The sequence below is a fragment of the Ricinus communis genome, chromosome 2, assembly GCF_019578655.1.
Source record: "Ricinus communis isolate WT05 ecotype wild-type chromosome 2, ASM1957865v1, whole genome shotgun sequence".
In the NCBI taxonomy this organism is placed as follows: Eukaryota; Viridiplantae; Streptophyta; class Magnoliopsida; order Malpighiales; family Euphorbiaceae; genus Ricinus; species Ricinus communis.
Window position 1 is genome coordinate 3,829,300 of NC_063257.1, and position 23,131 is coordinate 3,852,430.

Consider the following 23,131-nt stretch of genomic DNA (forward strand, 5'->3'; position numbering starts at 1 on the left):
TTAGATGCATGTTAAATTGAAAAAAAAAATATTTATATATTAAAAAATAAATTGAAGTGATTATTAGAATAAATAAAAAAATAACACATAAAATTTAATTATACAAAAAGTAAAAGTATTTATTGGGGGAAGAAACGGAGTTGATGTAAACAATTAACAATTTAGAAAAGTGTTTAAATAAATCGATTTTCCGAATATGATTGGAAAAAAAAAAACATGTAGGATGAATATGACAAATGATAGAAAACTTTAGGATCATATTTGAACCATTTTTTTTCTTATAAATCATTAATCAAATGTAAATAATAAATTTCGGAAGCATCATGTTTCCAATTCAATATGAGAGGCCCAATGAAAAGCATCATCTTTTACGGGCCCAAGGAAAAGAATTAATGGACGGAAATCTCTCATTCCTTAAATTAAATGAATCTTTTGTTCATTAGATTAGTTCTCCTTCAAACATTACGGTCCATTTGATTTTCATCAAATAATACTTTGTCAACCCAAACTTAGAATTTGACTGACAAATTTTTCTGAAAATAAATCGAAATGATTCTTGAAGTTTTAAAATTGCAGTTAAAATCAAAGGGTCTACATTTGAAACGAAGGCTTGTGATTAAGGGATTGGATCCTTAATTTATATTCAAGTAATAGAAACTTGATCACGACCAATTACTTGTTCAATTTTTTTTTTAAATAATTTTTACACTAACAAACCTTAAATTTGATCATTTCAAGTTTTATAGATTTAGTTTGAACTCTTAATCTTTTGGAATATATGCAAAATCCTCAATTCCTCTGCAAATTATGCATGCATAATAGGATTAAAATATCACATCTTATCCGAAAGTATATAAAGGCCCAGTTTATTTCGTTAAAAACATTTTAAAAAGAATTCTTTTTTTTTTTTTAATGTGTTTGATGTATTCAGAGAAATGGGCCGATAGATAAAAAGATAAAAGTAGGAAAAGAAACGTTACAATTCGTGTTGAACGAAAAAATCTGTTTTCTATTTTTAATGCATAACAAAAAAAAATATATAAAAAATAACTATAGAATTTTTTTCCAACATTATAATATTTTAAAAAATTTACAAAATTATATTTTTTTGAAAAATTTTATCATCTAAACAATAAATTCTTACTTTTCAATTTTTAGGAAAACTTATGTAGTTCTCTTTCTTTCTTTTTTCTTTTCTTTTTGAAACGTGGAAATTATTTATTACATTTTTATAAATTTATAGAAATAATAAATATATATATATATATATATATTAATAAGTTAATGAGCTGCCGAGGACCACCTCCAATTAGAGGTGACAAATTCCACCTTTACCTTTTTATCCATCTTAGTCCATTTTTATAATATTGGTATGAGTAATAAATAAGTAACATATAATAACTAAATGGATTATAAAAGGATAATAAGAAAATAATCCTTATTTATATGGGTGAATTAGATTAGATATGAATAACTATTTATTGAAAAATAAAAAATACAGTTTTTTTTTTATATTTTTTTTTCTTTACTCATTTTTAAAATTTTAAGAATGTAATCTATATTATCAAATATAATTATATTTTTTCCGGTAGCTTATAGTTTTAGATAATTAAAAGATATACTTAAGATTTTGAAACTCTAAAATTGCCATACCACATTGATATACTTTAACCACTATTTGTCTTGAATGATTTCTATATTTCATTTATTTATTGAATTAAAAATTATAAATAAATATTTTTTAAAATTAAAACATTAAATTATAAAGCAATCATGACATGTATTTTTTTTAAAAGGAAATGAATGAATCAACGAATATTTGGACCATCATGCTTACTCTTTTTTGTCACTCTCAAAATTTATTATTTAAATTTAATTTTTTTTCCTTTTTAATAAAATCAGTTGTTTGATTGATTAATAAATTTAGGGAAGGTTTGATTGATTAATAAGTGATCTTCGTCCTTTAATTCAGAAGCTTAACTTTCTATTTTGCTTTCAAACTATGTACATTTATAAATTTATGTACATTAATATTTCAAAAAATTTATATATTATTAATAATTAAATGTGCTTTCCTTTTTTTAAGTATTACTTAAATTTGAAATCTTAAAGTTTTAAAATTAGTTTTAATATTAATAAGACAAAACTCATTGATATTTGACATTTTTTCTTTTTTCTCTATTTTTCTATTTTTATTCTTACTAAAACTTTAGTCCACTGTTAATTATTTTTTAAATTAACGATTCTTTCATTTGTTATATAACTTTTAAATAAAAATCTATAGTTATAATAGCTTTTGAAAATATCCCATATGACTAAAGGTGAGTAAAAAAAAAAAAATCAAACTGATCGGAATCGAATATCAGTGGTTTCAACCAATAAAAAGTAAATTATAAAAATATTTAATACATAAAATATATAAAGTTTAACTTTTAATATGAAACTTAAAAAGTTTTAGTTTGACAATATTTATGTCCCTAAATAAGTCTTTTTAAAGCTCACATGCAAGGATTAAGAAATATACAGCATTAAATTGTCTCAATTATAATAAAAAATAATTTTAAATGAGTAAAATATCAGTTTATCAAAATACATAAAATTTCTACAAAGTTCTTTTTCACCTCAGTGAATTTAGTTTTTCATAATCCATTAATAATTTTGACTTACAATAAATAAAGATAAAATTAGAAAATAAATAATTAATACTGCATTAGTTGCTTAAAATAACACTTGATTTAAAATAAAAAAATTTATTTTAATCGACACTTATTTCAAGATGAAGGAAGTAACATATTATAATTTACAGAGAAGATGATATTTAAGTATTTAATTAAATTCATTAAAATTTAGTTTAATAAAAAATAAAAAAATATGAAAATAAAAGATATTTGTTATACGAAATTTATTTAATTAGACTTATCATGTTTTTCATTCATAAAAAAAATAAAAAATAAAAAGATAAAGAATTTTCATTAAAAATTTATTGTGAGTTATGTATGTCTCTTTTTGAAATATTCAATGCAATAACATATAATATATTAAGAAACTACAAAAAGAACTTCATCAGGGAAAAAAATAATACGAGTAAAGTTGTATAAGGAAAATAAAGAAATGCGCGAGTTAAATATTTTATAATAATAATAATAATAATAACAATAATAATAATAATAATAATTCATCAAATTTGAGTACTACTAATAATAAAAAGAACTTAAAGTATATAATAATAATATATTTAAAATAATTTTTTTTAATTAAAAAGAATTAAGTTAACACTATTTAGATAAATGGTTGGATAAAAGTTTATATGGATTATAGAAGTTTGGATACTTATATAAATACTATATAGTTCATATATGGATAAATGAATTAATTAAGATCCACCTTCTCCATATTCAACTGACATGATTTGTATAAACCGCAAGTCTCTAGCGGTGGACTTCAATCAGCAAACGATCATCATAAATTTCTTTAAATTTGATATATTTGCTGATATTTAATTATGAAAAGAATATAAAATCTTAATAAATCTTAGTAATTTCTTGAAACTCTCATTTTGATTTCTATGCAAAATTCTCTAAACTCTTTACAGATTATGCAAAATAAGAGTCGAGAATTTTGTGACGGAAATATCTTTGCTTGCAAGGGTGAATGATGTCCTCTCTCTCACTCATCACTTTCTTCACTTAGCATTTTTTAGATTTAGGCGTTTAGTCAAATTGAATAAAAAAGAATTCTTCTTTTTTTTTTTGGCTTTCTTTTGGTATCGAAGAAAGAGGACATGGGGTTTTCTTTTAGAACGTCGCGCCCTTCACTTTGACAAAAAGTGAGATTTACTCATATTTTACTTTTGACTTTTCTTTGGGTTAAAATTCGTTTAGTGTTTGGTAATGTTGGTTGGCTCTTATTCTTTATAGGTAAAAAAGAAACTTCTGTTTGCTGTTGGTATCGAACAAAGCACGTGCTCTTCCTAGTTCAAATTAAAGGTTGATTGATAAAATTGTTCAATAATTGCACGGATTGCATTTTTACCCTATGAATTGTGTCAGAATGTGTTTTAAATCCTCTGTATTGCATATAATTTTTAGGACGTTTTCTCTCTCTCTCTCTTTCTTGTTTTTCTGAGTCCTATTTACATAAAAACGTGTATTGGTATGGCTGGAGAAATACAGTTTGGCTTTATTTATTTAACCTGTGAAGGTAACCCAATTTGGTGGTGGAAATTCATGCACCAGTCTTTGTAATTATCTTACGACTGGGATGTTCAATACTTATTTGTTATGCTTTGACTTGTTCTAACTCTGCTTTATGCATTATCAAGCCGCAAAGCCTTTTCTCAAATAAAAACATTTTTCAGGCCACAAACCAAAGAAACAGTAAGTAATTTTTATTCATATATAAACTCGTTTAGTCGCATATATTTGCATTTTTTTTTTCTTTCACCTCTCAAATATAGTCTAATCTTTTGTTTGGATTGAGGAAAAATAAAAGAAGATAATAGAAGAAAAAAATAAACTTTTTTTTTTATATATTTAAAGAAAAATAAGGGAGGAAAGAATATAACAATTGCTCCATCAAATATCTTCTCTTCATTTTGGAAGAAAAATAAAACAAAAATTAAAAAAAATACGAGAGTAAAAAGTAAAGAATGAATTTCTTGTTTATTTTCCATCTATCCAAACAAGAAAAGAAACTTATTTTCCCCTATGTATTTCTCGTATTAAGAAAACTACATAATTGTAAACTCATTATCTATTTTTATGATTAATGGACTGAATCAGCTAACTTAACCGACAGACGAAATGAGTCTGATGTTCACTTTGTTAGGTAAAATGGTAACAGACTAACAACTAACAAATTAGTGATTCATACCCCGTTGTTCTTTTCTTTTTAAATTATTTATTATTACTAAATAAAATTCAAAATCTCTTACATAAGTGTCTACGTGTCGGGCTCCACTGCTCTCGGTTGACCACAATGGGACCTACACACTGCGCTGATCTCCCATTTTCCATTTTAGCTTCCTCGCGTGCCGTTGTACGCTGGTGATATAATTTCTCCGGCCAACCCGTCTTAAATTGCCACGTCTCTCTGTACTGACCACTGATACTACCTAAAGGCAACACTAACTCTCGCTTCTCTAAAGCACGTAACCAGCACGCGACAATTTGTTTGGCCAGTCTTAACAAAGCCTAACTAATTTGTCCTCACGCCTTTCAACGAGATTGGACTTCGAAAATCTTGTACCACACGTGGGACCCGTTAAAAAACGTTAGAAGAGCAGATGGTGATCCATAAAGCATAATATCTCCACATGGCCGTACTATATCAAAAAGTTACCGCCTATCATCATGCTCCACGTGGTAATAAATATCAAACAGCGGGTCAGTTTCCTCCCGCCAGAAGACGTCGTTATTTCCCTTCTCCAAACAAGATGTAAGCATTGGATCCGGACATGGGCTAATGCACACGTGGTATCCTTAGAGGGGGTAATGGCGTAAGCCGTATACGTAGAAAAAGTGAATAATTCAGTGATTTTGGGTCCAAGCGTGGGGAGAGAGACAGAGAGAAAGAGAGGAGGGGTAAGCAAGTATATTGGTTTTAACAGGCTTTTTAATTTTTAACTTCCCTTTTTGTCTAGTAGTTAATTCCAGATCCGAATTACGAAGTTTCTATTTGATTAGGAATAAATTGTTGCATTACTTTATAAATATCGAAGATTTTACAAGATTGTTTGGCTTTGTTTTTGTGCAGTAATATCTATCTCTTCGGTCTTTCGATCGCCTTCTCTCTTTCTTCTCTCCTCCTCTTGGCCGGAGGAGAAACCAGAGGGACAAATATATTCTTTCTAGTAGAATATGGAGTGGTGGGATAAGGTGATGCATCCTGTGCGGAGAGTTTGGAAAGGCGTCGCTTTGCGGATTGGTATTCGCAAACGAGGTGACTCTCTCTTCTTTATTCTTCACTGTTGTATTGCCATTTGTTTTGCAAATTGATTGATTTGATGGCTCAATTGTATTGGAAATGTTCATTAAGTAACACGACCTTAGTTCTATTCCGCTAGGGTGTCCGTTATGTATGTTTGGAAGGTAGCAGAATGAATGGTGAAGCTTTTTTGAGGTGAAAATAGGTGATTGGTGATTTTCATGGTTGATGCAGTAAACTAGGTGTCAGTGCAGTGATCTAAGGTTCATATTCACTGCCGGTTTTGATGGTAAAAGTGAAAATAAAGATCCATGATGCTCTTTAGTCAAATTATGGCAGCTGTCGGTGAAGGCAGCGCTGCTTTGACAATCCCTTCCATGTTTGTTATATCAGTTGCCCAAACTTGAGTTTTTCTAGAGCCTGTTCTTGAATAGAAAGGAGTTACATCTCTGTTTTACCACATTTAGGTTTCACTTGATCTTTCCAATTCTTTTAAATGGATCAGCAACAATATACTGAAACATTTCTCATTTGGGCAAATTATATAGCCCCTTTAGAAATAAATTTTATATGGGATTTTGAGCAACTTAAATTACTAGCGAATCAATGTTCAAAAAAATTACTAGCAAATCTATTGTACTTGATGCTCAAATGTCTAGTCTAATCTATTCTGCAAAATGAGATGCAGAGCACGTTCCGTTTTACTTTGTATCTAACCTTATGTAATAATGTTTTTGTGGGAAAAAAAAATAGGGCTGTTGAAGCTGAGACATGATGTAAGAGCATGTGAATATGAGGATGTGCGTATAATGTGGGAGATGCTGAGAAGAACTGAAACTGAAAGTGCTCGTCAATCACAACCAGTGAAGAGCAAGAAGAGATGCTTCTGGAAATGCTTTAGCTGGGCTAGGTGCAGTCCTTATTTCGGTCGCAACTGTTAATCTCTCTTCATCTGTAATGTGAAACTTTCAAAATATGCTCATCCACTGCATTCGTAATGGATGTGATACGGGTGTCAGTCGATAATAAAAGAGAAAAGGAGGGCTGAGATAGTCTCGTTTCCTCTTCATGTCTGTCGTTTGTATATATCATCCGATCCACCTAGATGAATATGATTCATCAGTTCCTTGTCTCTGTGTTTATTCTCCTATGCAATAAACTTCTTCAGTATACTATATATGGTCTTATGTGTCTTAGATTAGTACTTTGTGTCATTTTATGTGTTGTAGATCAGTACAAACTTTCCTATCATTTTTCGTTTAATCATGTTAGATCTTTAAATTCGGTGTGCTTCCTAATCCTGCATTTTACTCCAGCATGCCACTGTTTTGGTGATTGGGCTGATCACATCACATGGAGTCGCGAAGCTTGCCTAGGGAGAAAAATGGTGAAAAATTGTAATCTAAAGCTTTAGCTCACATGAATTGTAGACTGACGTGCTGAATACTTTTTGAATGGAATGGTTTTTTCACTTTTTCTTGACAACATTCTCCTTTCGACTCCTTCGATCTTCTTTTGAGTAGGTGACTGAATTCAGATCTCTGAGAGTTTTTCTCTGTAGATGCATCAGTTAAGATCATCACTTGTTGAAAATTATAAAGCTGCCGATGGAAGGTCAATATCATTTAATTTTTATTTTCCACAACAATCATCAATTTTCTGTCGTTAATCATGACATCAAAATCTGACTTATTGACTTAAAACCATCTTCAATTTTTTTTTAATAATTAGATCTCATACTGTACCTGATTAGAAATGTCTCATCCAACAACCAAGCCTGCCATGTGACAAACATTAACGACGAACTGGGCCTGGGAGTAACAGTAAGCTGATTAATGAGTTGGGTTGGGTGGTTTAAACAAGTTTGAAGCTCTCTCATTTTACTTTTCAATTATTGATATGATATGATCTCCACCCATACAGATTTAAATCATCCATCAACTTTCTTCTTATAGGCTGTCTGAACATGAAATCTTTTAATGCAGTAATTGAATCCTGGTCTCTCCACAGATCTCTTTTAACCATTAATACGTTCACACCTCGCACTGATGCTGCATTTTCCAATCAGATTCTCAGTGCGATAAGCTATAATCATGCATATTAGCACATCCCGGACCTAAATGGCCTTAAAATTTGCTTTCTCAAATAATTAATGCTGTATAATTCTGTTATATATATATATTAATTATGGCATAATTTTTCAATATGTAATTACATTCCGTTACTCGATCCGATAGTTTTTCCACAATTCCTTATTGAAGAATGCTATTTATCTAGTTAATTTCTTTGTTCTTCCAATTATCTTAATTAATGCTCTGACATTAGTCTGATTCGAAATAATTTATATACTGCGGCATTATATATACAGTTAAGATAAATTCTGCAGAAGAAATTAACTCTGCTTTATTTTCCTTTTATTGAAGAAATTAACATTAGTCTGTTTCATACCAACTTGGTTTTAGCTTGTCTTGATCTGCTGCAAAATAGGTGGGATGTGCAAATTAAGCATGCGTTCAGAGAAATGAATCAAGTAGCTGACTCTTTGGCTAATATAGCTTTCGCGTTTCCTATTCAGATTCATGTGTTGGATGAGAAATCCAGTAATATTCAACAGTTGATGAATATGGACATCACTGGTGAGGTTTGGCCGAGATGGACTAAAGTTGTTTAATGTTTCCTTCTTGTGTTTTTTTTTTTTTTTTCTTTTTTATTATTGCTTTTCCTGCTCTCTTTACTTTTTAAACCCTCCTTTGTATCCAAAAAAAAATTGAGGAAAGGGGTCCATGACTAGATTCTCTATAGCATGCCAGAAGCTTTTCATTTTTCACTGACACTGTAGTTATGCTTGGGGCCTGTCTAGCCTACGTTAACTTTCGAATTTCTTTTGGGCCAATGGGCTTTATCATTGCCTTATGAACTCGTGTCGTGGTGTCAAAAAAAAGTAAAAGAGAAGAATTGTTTTTGATATATAAACACAATATCCTATCAAAAAAAAAAAAAACAGAATATCCATTTTTCTTACTTCCATGAATAATTTTTTTATTATTTATAATAATTAGAAACAATTTTGAAAACAAAATTATTATTTCTACTATCTTTCAACCCTACATTGACATACAAATCCTTCATTTTAGTAGTTTTTTTAAAAATTATTAATAATTTCTTTCTTAATTTAATCATAGTTGGGCATTTTGACATTATAACTATCACTAACACCAATTGCCTACCACACCTTTTTTTCCTTGAAGTAATATTTACTCTTTTAATTTGTAACGTTTAAGGTATAAAATTTAATCATTTGACTATATCGATCATATTTTCCATCACAGATCAGAAAGCACCCACATGATTGAACTATCGCAGCATACTTGGTCATAATTCATGTTCACCACTTCCTCCATGAATATAGGATCCTATTTACTTCACTACTAGTACACCACTACTAGCTATTTTATAGGAAACAAACTCCCAATAATCATCATTATAAAAACCTAAAGAGGTCACATGCTCGAGAAAGGTCATTTTAACTATTGTAAACAATTATATTCAAGTCTCATTCAAAGACTAGTTTAGATTTCGGAGTGGTTCTCCAGGCATATCGCATGGACCCTCCTAACTTGTGTTTTGCAGGTAACTCGCAGGCAATATCGTTTATCTAAAATTAGAATTTTCGCTAGTTGTATCAATTTGTGATAGAACGATTCTTAATTCTGATCCTTAGATAAACGATCTGTCTGTGAGTTATTTACAAAACACAAGTTAGGAGGGCCCAGGCGATGTGCTTGGAGAACCACTCCAAAGCTTAAATTAGTCTTTGAATAAGACTTGAATATAAATGTTTACAATAACTAAAATGACCTTCTTCCTTGAGCAAGTGACATCTTTGGGCTTTTATAATGATGATTGTTGAGAGTTTGTTTTCTAGAAAATAGCTAGTGGTGGTATATTGATAGAGGATTAAATAGGTTCCTATATATATGGAGGAAGTGGTAAATATGGATTATGACCAAGTATGCTAGGTAGTTCGGTCGTGTTGGTGGTTTCTAATCTGTGATGAAAATCTGATCGGTATATGGCAAGCCATGGCTCGCCTTTGAGTGATCTATTTTAGTCGATTTATATCACATGTCTCCTCACAAGTTTTCTGAGTTAAAGGCTCAGAATATTTATGGAGGTCTATACGATATAACTGATAATGGAGTTTTTCGCTGGAGATTTTTTAGGAGGATCCGTTGGAGATTTTAGAGATCTTCTCTTAGAATATTTCTGGAGATTCTCGGGACATCTTCTCTTGGAAGATCTTTTTGAGATTTTTCTCAAGACCTTCTTTTATAAGATCTTTGAAGTTTCTTGAGATATTCTCTTTAAAGATCTTTTGGAGATTTTCTTTTGAGATATTCCTGAAAAATCTCTCGAAATTTTATTCGGAGATCTTCTTGTGAAGATTTCTTCAGAACTTTCTTTAGAGATATTCTTGGGAGATCTTTTGAAATTTTCTTTGGAGATCTTATTATAAAAATTTTTGAAAATTTTCTTTAGAGATCTTCTTGGGAGATAGATATCTTGATATTTCTTCGGAGATCTTCTTGCAATAAGATCTTTTTTTGGAGATATTCTTGGAAAGTCTCTTGAAGAAATTTCGTTAAAGATCTTCTGGGAGGTCTCTTTGAAGTCTTCTTAGAATCTTCATTGATTTTTGGAGATCTTTCTACGAAAATCCTTTTAGAATTGTAATTATATAGCTAGAAGCATAACAAAAAAATTTAGACCTTGAATGTAGAATCTTCTCATAACATCAGAAACAAATATCATATAAAAAATATGTATGAAGAATCTTAAAAAATCTTGACATTAACTATTAGGCAACTTAGATACTGGCCCTTTATTGAATAAAAAATAATAAAAAAATTTATTAGAAACAAATACTCTAGTACTTTATTGGTAGTAAGCTCTCAAGTTGTCCGAGTTCTATGAGTTGGAAGAAATCTATGGAAATGACTAGTAGACTAAATCACAAAAGAAAGGTGTTCCACCTTCATTACACCAAATGATACAACTGGTGAAAATTTTGATCTTTAGATAAACAATTTACCTGTAAGTTACCTGTAAAACACAAGTTAGGAGGGTCCATGCGATGTGTCTAGAGAACCACTCTGAAGTTTAAATTAGTCTTTAAATAAGACTTGAATATAAGTGTTTACAATAGTTAAAATGACCTTTTTCCTTGAGCAAGTGACATCTTTGGATTTTTATAATGATGATTGTTGGGAGTTTATTTCATAGAAAATAGCTAATAGTAGTGTATTGATAATGGAGTAAGTAGGTTCCTATATTCATGGAGGAAGTGGTGAATGTGGATTATGATAAAGTATACTGCGGTAGTTCGGTCATGTGGGTGGTTCTTGATCTGTGATGGGAAATATGATTGGTATAGTGGCGAGCTATGGCTCGTCTTGAGGTGATCTATTTTAGCATATTTGTATCAATTTGTAAAATATATATATTTATTGAAAATGAAACAGTAATTTTTTAATTGAGTAAAAATAAAAATATAGTTTCCTATTCCATCAATTGAAGAAGAGGGACTATTGAATAAAAAATTGCAACATGAGATTATTAAAATAAAAAATTATTTCTTACTTGTTTCTCCCCGTAACATAAATTTAGGGGCTAATTTATAGCACAGTAAAAATGTATACAGCATAGTTGTTATTTATGACCAAGGCGGTGCGTTTTCGGAAAAACGGTCACGTGCTTAGACCCAGACCTATAAAATGCAACAAAATTTCTATTTTCCTCCCACAAAATCAGAGTTTAGGGTTTTTAGCTCCAGAGAGGCGGCGCGAAGCAAGTCAATCTCTCAATCTCAGGAAAACAATGGGTCACTCAAATGTCTGGAACTCGCATCCTAAGAACTACGGTCCCGGTTCTCGTACTTGGTTCGTTCTTTGATTCTCATTGTTTAATTCGATGTATACTGTTTAGACGTCCAACTTTGATTGTGCCTTCTTTAATATTTTAATATTGTGTTCTTTTACATCTTAAGCGCGCTGATTATGTGATATTAGGTTTTGGTTACATGCTTGCAGCCCTAGTTTTAAAATTAATTCAATCGATTTCGCATATTTAGTATCAAATCAATCAGTTATGCTTCGCTCTCACGGATATATACAACTGGTGTCTTAGATTCAAGATGGGTTTAAATATTGCTTAGGTTTATTTATAATGCTTTGGAAGAACTGCATGATTTTTCTTTTACTTGAGGATATCTATAGTTTTTTTTGTGGCTCTGACAAGTATTATTTATGCATAATGTTGATCTTGTGTGTAATTTTATTATTTTCCTTTTGTAGCAATGGTTAATGATCAGTCTTGACAGCATGTCAAATTTCATCTATTTGTAATTATATGCCAATTTTGATTTTGGGTTTACTGTTCTTATTTTGCAGCCGCGTTTGTGGAAACCCTCACGGATTGATTAGGAAGTATGGCCTCATGTGCTGCAGGCAGTGCTTCCGCAGCAATGCCAAGGAGATTGGATTTATTAAGGTAAGATGTATAAATAAGTGATCATCTTTGTTGAGATTTGCTTTCTGTCCATAATAATTATTTTCGCATCTGTATTCTGAGCACTAGTGTAAAACTTATTTCAAACTTATATTTAATTAATAGTCCAAAGAATCAATGGTCCCTCCAATTATGAGTCATAACTAAAAATTAAAAGCCAGTTTGAAAGCTCCTTAGATTCCTCGAGCTTGTAAACATGATTCTTTCCATAAAGCATTTATGAAAGACTTCTGCCTATCCGGAGTGTTGGATATAAAGCTATGGATTGAGCTGCTCCTTCCTAGGAGAAGTATGCTCTTTAATGTTTAACATTATTTTCTAATCTCTTTAGTTGGAGCGTTTTTTTTTTTGGTATTTCTGCTATTTACTTCCCCAAAACTCACATCAAGAAAAATGAGTGATAACAAAGTATTGACATGTAGAATTAACCAGATACTTGTCGTTGATTGCATTCCCTTTTTATTTCTAGTTGAAACTTATATTTCTTTTGTTTGTTATGGTTTGTCCAGTATCGCTGAATGTTCGATGGATCTGCTATGCATTTCCAAGGCTTTGCCTCCAGTATGACGCTGAGAAGATTTTCATTTTTTTCTGCTTCAATCAGTAATGTAATGCTGGATTAAGAATTGCTGATTGTATTATTAGTTCAATGCTCGAGCAGTATTAGAGTAATTTTGTTATATGGATTTAAGTAAAGAGTTGCTTTGAGTTATTTCTTCTGTTTTAGTTTTCTATACTGCTTTTTATACTCCTTTGTTTCTAAATTCATATGGATGGCTGTGAAGAAAGGTTAATTAGATGGTGGTTTTAGAATGGCCTCTGGGCTTGTTTTTAATTCGAACCTTGAGTAGGTATTTATGTGCAAATTCATCTATATTCTCTTGTTCTTCATATGTTTATCCGCAAATTTGAAGTAGATGTATCGTGGGGTAAAAAGAACCTTGGATAGAATTTAGCTCTTGCCCCTTGTCCTTTATCATGGGATATTTCTTTGGATTTGGAAGCAGGGATATTAAACACTCTGGTTGATGCTTGTTATCAAATTTAGTGCAGGGTATTACGCCTTTAAAATAGTTCCAACTTCTAGATCCATTCGAGCACTGTTTTCCGGATCCTTAGGCTTCAGCTTAGGTGGTCTTCGCTAATAAAGAATCGAGTTGATGGGACGCCACTCTGCTTAATTGATTCTCGTTCTCGTCTTTGAAGCACGCAGTCCATATTGCTTTTTAAGGTTTGAGGAATAACTAAACCAGGAATTACGGAGTTCTGGTTCGTGCATAGCTTTGTAATATGATATCCGGCTGGGTTTCGGCACGATACTAGACTACTTAACAGTAAGCTGTTTTCCATGATTTGTGACTTTTGAGGCATTCATCCATTGAATTAGTGTAACTATAAAAATTCTGCATTTTTTTGACCGACAATTGCAATTGTTAGCTGGATCCCCAAAGATGCCAATAATGATTAGAATTGTTAGGATTGAAGAAAGATTTATTGTATAATGAAAAAGTGAATTGTTTTATAACCCTAATACAAAAGGGAGCTATTCTTCTTTAGCAGCGGTTTGCCACAGAGCTTTTGAGCATTGAAAGTTAAAAGGGATAGGAAGAGAAATCTCATAAATTACGATCAATTTATTCAATATTTCCTTTTTTAGAGGAACAACTTTGATAACTAAGAAAGCAGTCTACGGGATCTTTCCTTAACTATTTTACGCCTTCTTGAGCCATTTGGAGTTATATATACTTCTATACTAAGAATATAGAAAAGACTAAACTACCTTTATAATGTATAAAGAATTACATTATTTAACATCCCCCTTAAACTCACGAGGCGATACAACAAACATCGAGAGTTTGTCAGACAGAAAACGAAACCGCGAAGCTAGTAAAACATTTTGTAAACAAGTCTGCAAGCTGTAAGGAAGAAGAAACAAAAGGCAATGTCAAGGTGCCATTCTGAAGGTGATGACAGGTAATATGACAGTCGATTTAGATATGTTTGGTCCGTTCGTGAAAAACCGAATTGTGAGCAATCTGAATAGCACTCTTATTATCACAATGTAAAGGAGTCGGTTGCCGCAGAAAGACACCCATATCAGCAAGCAACCATCACAACCAAACTATTTCACAAGTAGTGGAAGCCATAGCGCGATATTCAGCCTCCGTTGAGGATCGAGAAATGACGTCCTGCTTCTTACTTTTCCAAGAGATAAGGGAATCACCTAGAAAAATACAAAATCCAGTAGTCGATTTGCGGTCAGTAGGATCACCGGCCCAATTAGCATCAGAGTAAGCACATAACTCTAATGATGAAGTAGATGAAAGTAGAAGAGTCTGAAATTGAGTGCCGCAGAGGTATCTTAAAATGCGAAGAACAACAGCCCAATAAACTGTAGTAGGAGAAGTAACAAACTAACTGACTATATGAACAGCATATGCGATATCAGGACGAGTAATAGTGAGATAAACCAGACTTCCAACAACAGTCCGATACAGACTCGGATCCGGCAGTAGAGAACCATCAAAAGCAGAGTAACGAGCGTTGAGCTCAATCAGAGTATCAACAGTCTTATTATCAGAAAGCCGAGCACGCTCAAAAATATCAAAAATATACTTAGATTGAGAAAGAAGATACTATTTTGGAGAGGAAGCAACTTCAATACCCAAGAAGTAACGAAGGGAACCCAAGTCCTTCATAGCAAAATAACGAGTCAGTTCGGACTTTAATAGACTAATCCCGACATCATCATCACCTTTAATAATCATATCATTAACATATAGAGAAAGCAAAATTCGACCAGCCGAAGTACATAGAGCACAGTCATGGTTGCTAGGATGAAAACCAAATGAAGTAATCACAGTAGAAAACTTTTTAAACCAGGCACGAGGAGCCTGTTTGAGACCATAGAGAGCCTTCCTGAGTTTGCAAACTTCACCAGGCTGATGATCAAGATCAGGAGAAGGAACCATATAAACTTCTTCATGAAGATCGCCATTCAAAAAGGCATTTTTAACATTCATTTGAGTTATATCCCAGTGACGAACAGAAGCAACAACAATGAGTGTTTGAACTGTGGTCATTTTAGCAACGAGAGCAAAAGTCTCCTCATAATCCAGATCATATTCCTGAGAATAACCTTTAGCCACTAGACGAACTTTATACCTTTCAATAGACCCATCAGACTTAGTTTTAATCTTATAAATCCAGCGAGAGCCAATAGAACGTTTACCTGCAGGAAGGGACACTAAATCCCAAGTATGGGTTTGATGAAGAGCAGTTAACTCCTCAGCCATAGCACGCTGCCAGAGCGGTTCAAGAATGGCTTCTTTGAAAGATGAAGGCTCAGAAAGACGATGAATAGAAGCTAGAAAAGAAGCAAATGAACTCGAATAACAAGAATAATCAAAATCAGGTTGTTTAGTGGATTTACGATTTAGTACAGGATAGCGAGGTTCGGTAGTATCCGCAGTCTCAGGAGATGATATAGGGGAAGAGCCAGTAGAAGTGTCAGGAATGCCAGCAGAGGGTAGCTCATCAATATCAATAGCAAAAGGATCAATATGGACAAGATCAGGCATAGATATATTATAAGGACGATCAGGAATGGTAAAATAAGGAATATGTTCAAGAAAAATAACATGACGAGAAACATATAACTTATGACTGACTGGATCAAAACAACGATATCCTTTTTGACCTGCACCATAACCAAGAAAAACACATACAGTAGAGCGAGATGTTAACTTACTATGTTCAACATGAGGAAGAAGGACAAAGCATGTAGAACTAAAGACATGAAGGGAAGAGTAATATGGAGGACAACCATACAATTTTTCATAGGGAGACAAAACGGAATTATGAGAAATCAGAATTCTGTTAATTAAGTGAACAGTAAGTAAGAATTCCCTCCCCCAAAAATTCACTAGGAACGCTAGCAGACAACAAGAGGGACCAAGTAGTCTCAAGAATGTGCCTATGTTTTCTTTCAGCAACTCCATTTTGTTTAGGAGTATCAGTGCAAGAAGTCTGGTAAATTGTACCATCTAAAGTAAGTAGGTCTTTAAAAGTATGAGAAGTATATTCTCCTCCCAAATCACATCTAAAGCTCTTAATGACAGTTGAATGTTGGGTTTTCATAAGAGATTGAAATTTATTATAAATGTCAAAAAAGTTTGAACGACGTTTCATAAGATAAACTCGACAATAACGAGTGTAATCATCAATAAAAGATACATAATAATGAGAACCCCCTTTTGTAGAGATAGGAGAGGGTCCCCATACATCAGAATGAATAAGTTCAGAAGGAGTAACAGAAATAGTAGTACTTTTAGAAAAAGGCAATGCAGCAAACTTTGCTAGTTTACAACCACTGTAATCAGAAATATCATGAGTTTTCAAATTTTCTAAAGCTCCTGTAGAGACTAAAAATTGCAAACGAGACACAGAGACATGACCAAGGCGAGAATGCCACAAATAAAACACAGACGAGGATGAACTTAAATGAAAGGATGGCAAATTGACACTAGAAGCAGATGCTGCAGTATGAGAAGTTTTAAGCTGATCCAATACATAAAGTCCTCCTTCTCTATGGCCAATCCCAATCACCTCTTGAGAATGTGGATCCTGAATTGAACAAGTAGAGGAAGAAAAAGAGACTGAGCATCCAGTATCACAAATTTGACCAACATAAGCTAGATTCAAAGCAAGACTAGGAATGTGATAAACATTGGATAAGGATATAGAAGGCGTAATAACTGAACCAACACCTTGCAATGGCATAGGTGTACCATTAGCATTCATAAGAGGGACTGAAACTTTAGGGGTTAGAGAAGTAAATGATGATAAATTAGGTGACATATGGTTTGAAGCACCAAAATCTAAAATCCAGGAGGAAGGGGATATACCTGAAGAACTAGATGACAAACCTATTTGAGAGGAAGCAGACATGGCATGAGGCTGAGAAGCAAGGAACTACTGAAACTGCTCGATCAATGATGGGTCCAAGGAGGAGGTTGATAGAGCATTGTGAGGACGAGGTAGAAGGGGAGGTCTATTGTGGAGAGGCGGTGGTCGATAAGACCACTGTTGAGACTATTGTTGTTGCTGATGTTTTCCTCTGCCCAATTTCGGACACTGAGATTTCCAATGACCTTTTGCTACGGGCATTCATCCCGGCAATGATCCAGATGGTCTGAAGTGAGATTTAAAGTTTCGAGGAGGCATGGCAAAAACAGATGGAGTAGAAGCTGAAGAAACCTCTTTTACAACCGAGTGCTTCAGATTCAGAAGAATTTCTTCAGCCAAAAGCTCACTAACAACAGAGTCAACAGAAGGCAGTGGATGACGATGCAGAAAAGACCCGCGAAGTCCCTCAAAATCATCACGAAAGGCCATTAAAAACTGTACCGACCTCTACTCCTCTTTTGGTGCAACATAAGCCCTAAAGGCTCGTAATTCAGCAGATTCTGTGAGAGCCAATTGATCCCATAAATTTGTCATAGATTCATAAAATTCCTGAATGCTCATATTTTTCTGCTGAAGAGCATGAATGTCAGACTCCAATTGGTACTGTTTTGCAAAATTAAACTGTGTACAGTCTGGCCAGATGATCCCAAACCTCCTTAGCTATCTCAAATTTTGCTAGCATTCAGCCTATGGAATGTTTAATAGAATTATTGATCCAGGTGATAATTTTTGAATTATCGACCTCCCATTTATCCAGTAGTGCCACATATTGCACGCTTATTGCACTATCTTGGGGCTTAAGGGAGGCACCTGAAATATATCCCCACTTTTGTTTACCTTTTAGAAAAAATTTCACCACATAACTCCAATAGGCATAGTTTTTACCATCTAATTGAACACTGATTGCTTGGAGCGAGTTATCCCTAACTTCAGCCATCATGCCAACAGATTAACAGTAATCAATTACCCAAAGTATAACAGTCAACTTGCTACAGAAAAAATGTTTAGCAGATAGTACCAACAAGCCAAAGTGATTAGCACAAAGAGAAAATGCCCACCCTTTTTGTACAGAAAATCAATAAATCAACAACAATCGACAAAACAACACACTAACACACTAACAAACGGAAGCGAAACCAATTTCCAAAACCAATTTCAGTCCGAATACCTTCTTTTAGCTCATATGAAACAACACCGTTTCACAGCAGCTTTATAACAACAAGAATAAGTGTACAACAAGGCAAACAACGACGCAGAAGAAGAAGAGAAGACGACGCCTACAACAAAGACGCGACGCAAAGAATGACGGACACAGAAGACACACCAGTAGACCCAGCAGACTTAAGAACAGAAACAGCAAGAAGACGCACTGCGACAAGAACCAGCAGTCGACGCAACCAGTAGCAGTCGATGCACATCAACAGTCGACGCACAACAACAAGAAGACGCACCAGTAGACTTAAGAATAGAAGCAGCAAGAAGACACACTGCGCCAAGAAAGAACAATTTGTTTTCCAAGAGCGAGAGACTCTGATACCATGTTAGGATTGAAGAAAGATTTATTGTATAATGAAAAAATGAATTGTTTTATAACCCTAATACAAAAGAGAGCTATATATACTCCTATACTAAGAATATAGAAAAGACTAAACTACCCTTACAATGTACAAAGAATTACATTATTTAATAAGAATGATATCAATAGGTCGGGCGGCCTGCTTGAGTGTCGTAAACTAAAAAGGTACCAGTTAGAATGAAGTAAACAGGTTTACAGCCCTGCCCGGGTATGATGGACAAAGGGCGAATTCTTTGAGGGGAAAAAACATGCTGCGGAAAAGGAAAAACCTCAGAATTACAAGCAAAAATTTGGAGGTGCGGGGAATCGAACCCCGTGCCTCTCGCATGCAAAGCGAGCGCTCTACCATATGAGCTACACCCCCGGCTATGGTTGAGTTTTGTTAGATTCAATAATAATTGGATTTTGGGCTAGAAAACAAAAATGCTAGGCAGTAGGCGCTAATATTATAGCTTCACTGCAAACGTGCCCACCGGCTCACATTCCAGCGCAGAGTATTTCTGATATAGCATTAAAGACTTTCATTCATTCCCCGTTGTTTCTGCTGCTCACTAGACAGCACAAACCCAATTTTACTCTCGACTTCTCTCCAGCAGTGTAAGACAATGATACCACATGCTTTCTTTTATTATCATCACTTACCCTCATAAATACAGTAATGCAATTCAATCATACTTATCCCACATACACCCATTATTGACACATGCTCAAGTCCCTTATCTCCACGGATTTTCCCGTAGACCTTGGTGTTCTTTTTCTCTCAATATCTTGGGTGAGGAAAGGCCGGCGGTTTTCTATTTTTGGTCAAATATCTGATGGGCTAAGTTGCTTAAGAGGGTAGGAATTTTCTTGCATTCTGGGTTCGTGGAGACGGCGTGGTTTGGTTTGGATAGTTGGTGGGTGCGTGTTTATTTACTGTTATTCTCACATTATGAAGGTTTCTGGGATCTGGTTTTCGTACTTTGTTGTTGGGACAGCTTTAATGTTCTTTAACTTGTCTTGCACCACTACATCAACTAGCTTGTCAATTTCTGGTGAGTACATTTATAACTGTTTCTTCACTTGTGGGTTTGTATACACTACCATATAAGGACACATAACTGTGCTTGTTTCTTAAGTCAGGCTAAATATCATATCTCAAAATGCTTCAGAGATCTTGTCGCAATTCTTATTGTCTTTATATATTTTGGTTAAATTGGCTCTGAAGTTTCCCCCTTCTTTTTATTTTTATTTTTGTAAAACCAGTTCGTATTTTTTACTGCTCGTTTTGGTTTTAATACCCACAGAAGCGTAGATGCTTTGTTGAATGGTGATGTTTGCATGTTGACAGAAATTTCTTTCTCACGGCTGTTAACTTGAATGGTTTTGGCTTCTCTGTGTCGTCAGCTCTCTATAAGTGTTCAGATCATGGCTTCTGATTCTTACTTCAGCAAATTCAAATGATTATTATATGCTACTGCTTAGTGGTACTTGAAATTTAAAGAGTCACTAATAGCTGAGTCCTTGCTTCTACCTAAAACTTGAATTTCTTAATCCCTATTAGCCTGATTCTTCCTTGCTTCTACCTAAAACTTGAATTTTTTAATCCCTATTAGCCTGATTCTTCAATCTTTGTTTGGACTCGGTTGTCATTTGATATACAGTTATTCATATACAAACTAAATCATAGTCAAACTTCACGAGTTATCTCAAATTCACGAAGTTTTTATTATCAGTATTTTCTTTGCATCACTTGTACTGCAGCCTTTCTCACTAGCTCTCATGATTGTTGATCCATTTGGGGCAATTTATTTCAAAAACAAGTTCTTTTGAGATCAGCTTCTTTTTTAGAGAGGTTATTAGACTTGGATGTACTCAGGAATATTTCTATTTGTTTATCATCATTCATTAAAAAAAGTGATGCTTCTGAAGTCAAGACTTACTTGGCACTTGCCTGTCTATGCGTTTGGTGGACTAAGATTACGAGTAATAGCGTAAAATCATAGTTATTTTTTGTCTTGCCAGAAAAGACACAGCACAGTGGCAAGCTGAAGAGATCAAAATTCCAGCTATAGGATTCTTTCTATGGGTGATCTTTGCTGATTAATACTGCTGTATCGAATGGATTTTCTCAGCTTGTCTTCTTGTCTATGATGCATAACAAGTTCTAATCTGCAGATAGTCTGTTAGACTATGGGTACCAACCATCATTCATTTATTGGCCGTTAGTCTTTTATCATAAGAATTTTGGCTGCCTCCTGGTTTCTTTCCTTTGGTTCCCGTTCATTAGTCCCAGTCACAGCTCTAAAGTTATATAATCGTGCTTGATTATGTTTTACATCATTATTACATGGTCAATTTACATATACGCCAAGTGCATCTGTCATAATCATGTTTGTGAAGTTATGGATCATTTGTTATGTGGATTTGGTGGCAGCCCAGTGCTAACCAATCTAATTGGCTTAACTTTGATCAGCTGGCAAATGCTATTTATTTCCTGGTAAAAGTTTAAATGTTGTCAGTTCAAAATTAACTAAATGAATTTAATGCATAAGATATGATAACTCATTTACAGCAGAGAAATGGCAAATCTGATGGACTAGGTCAATAATGGTTCACAAAGATTTTGCTAATTAATAGTTCAGGGTAAATGGAAAGAACATTTATCTTCTTCTACTTGGGTATACTGATACAATGTATTCCAGATGTGTTCTTCACTGGCAGAGGGGGTGAACTGATAATGACAGCAACCAGCAGGAAGCTCAAGGTACACCTCTATGATTATATGAGGACAAGAGGACTCAAAGTTTTATTTTGATTCAAGCTGCAAAAGCTGTACAAAAGGCCGTGACGCGATTTGTTTGTTGTTTTATTATTAGGGTTAAATTAACAAGAAGCAGTCTAAGCTAATATTGTGATCCTGGGCTTTGTCATTTCTTTTACATGCAGGAGAACAACTATTATCCTAGCACAGACAAGAAGGGTGATACTAGCCTCTTGAATCTAGATGACTATCACCCTATAGATCCAGTTCCAAGTTCAAAAGCTTCCATCAAACCTGGACCCATTGAGCATGGCACTCCTCTGAACCCATTTATTCCCAAGCCTTCTGCTCCTAGCCCTGCACCTCCCAAGAAGGTCGGTTAGCTTAACTAGTTTACTGATCCATTACTCAAAATGGAAGTATGCTAATAACATAAAGAACATAGCTTCTTAGTTTTCATGTGGTCTTTTTAGTACTTTGTCAATTTTATGGTCTATATAGCGCAACTTAAGTTATGCGTCGTCTTGTTCGGTGTAGATGGTTTGAATATGTTTGCAATTGATGTACTTAATGTTAAGGAATCTGTTATCCTTTGAGAAATGACTATTATGTATTTCAGTAAATGAATGAATATTTTTGTGCATAAAATAGTTGATTTCACATTTGAGATCTTCATAATAATGCGATTCAAGTGTGAAAATGATAATCTCCTCAAAATTAATTTGCATCACTGTATTTCCTCTGTAGAGCAACTAAATAGTCTTTGCTTGTTGATTACATTCGGGAACAATGTACTTGTATCAAATGAAGATTGAAGTCGTTAAGGAAAATACTTATGTACTTCCAGTGTCTTGCACTTAATAGTTGGACGAAGGATAGGTAATTTGAATATTTTTCACTTGTACAATGAGAGAGTGGTATATTTTATAAATATTATATATATATATATATATATATATCACCTATTCAATCGCATTGTAACATAGTATAATATTTTGGAAATAGTTGAAGAAACTTTCTTAGTATTTTATTTTCAGAAAAAAAAAAAAAAACAGAAATGAAGATTGAGAAAATGAGGATTATGTGATGAGCTATATTTTAACTACTGATGTTATTATTTATGGAGGGGGACCATTTTCTCCACCAAGTCACTGAACCTCCACTTTGACTGCACACCTACCTTAGCAAATCAAAGCTAGCAGTAGCACACCTCCTTAGCTGACCAGCTAACAATCAACCATAAATAACCAGAATTTAGCAACAAATGTAGTAAGTCTATGCCGCAGTCTTTGGTTTGTTTCTATTCTTAGCACATAATTGTGCCAACTCTTTCAGAAGTTATCTTTAGTCAG

At 33.5% G+C, this 23,131-nt stretch overlaps 2 protein-coding genes and 1 non-coding gene across 3 annotated transcripts; 2 read left to right on the top strand and 1 right to left on the bottom strand.

Moving 5' to 3' along the window:
• Positions 1-11,704: 11,704 nt before the first annotated feature.
• On the top strand, positions 11,705-13,204 carry LOC8288508 (40S ribosomal protein S29). The gene is made up of 3 exons (XM_002510067.3): positions 11,705-11,864; positions 12,375-12,474; positions 13,002-13,204. Exons 1-3 carry the CDS (start codon positions 11,803-11,805, stop codon positions 13,008-13,010), a joined length of 171 nt encoding a protein of 56 aa, XP_002510113.1. The 5' UTR covers positions 11,705-11,802; the 3' UTR covers positions 13,011-13,204.
• A 6,123-nt stretch (positions 13,205-19,327) lies between these two features.
• TRNAA-UGC lies at positions 19,328-19,400 on the bottom strand. The gene has a single exon. It is a non-coding gene; the product is annotated as a tRNA-Ala (tRNA).
• Positions 19,401-19,512: 112 nt separating this feature from the next.
• Positions 19,513-22,439, top strand: LOC8288506. Its single transcript, XM_002510065.3, has 3 exons — positions 19,513-20,070; positions 21,721-21,782; positions 21,965-22,439. The coding sequence occupies exons 1-3, from the start codon at positions 19,968-19,970 to the stop codon at positions 22,160-22,162; spliced, it is 363 nt and encodes a 120-aa protein (XP_002510111.1). The 5' UTR covers positions 19,513-19,967; the 3' UTR covers positions 22,163-22,439.
• Positions 22,440-23,131: the final 692 nt, after the last annotated feature.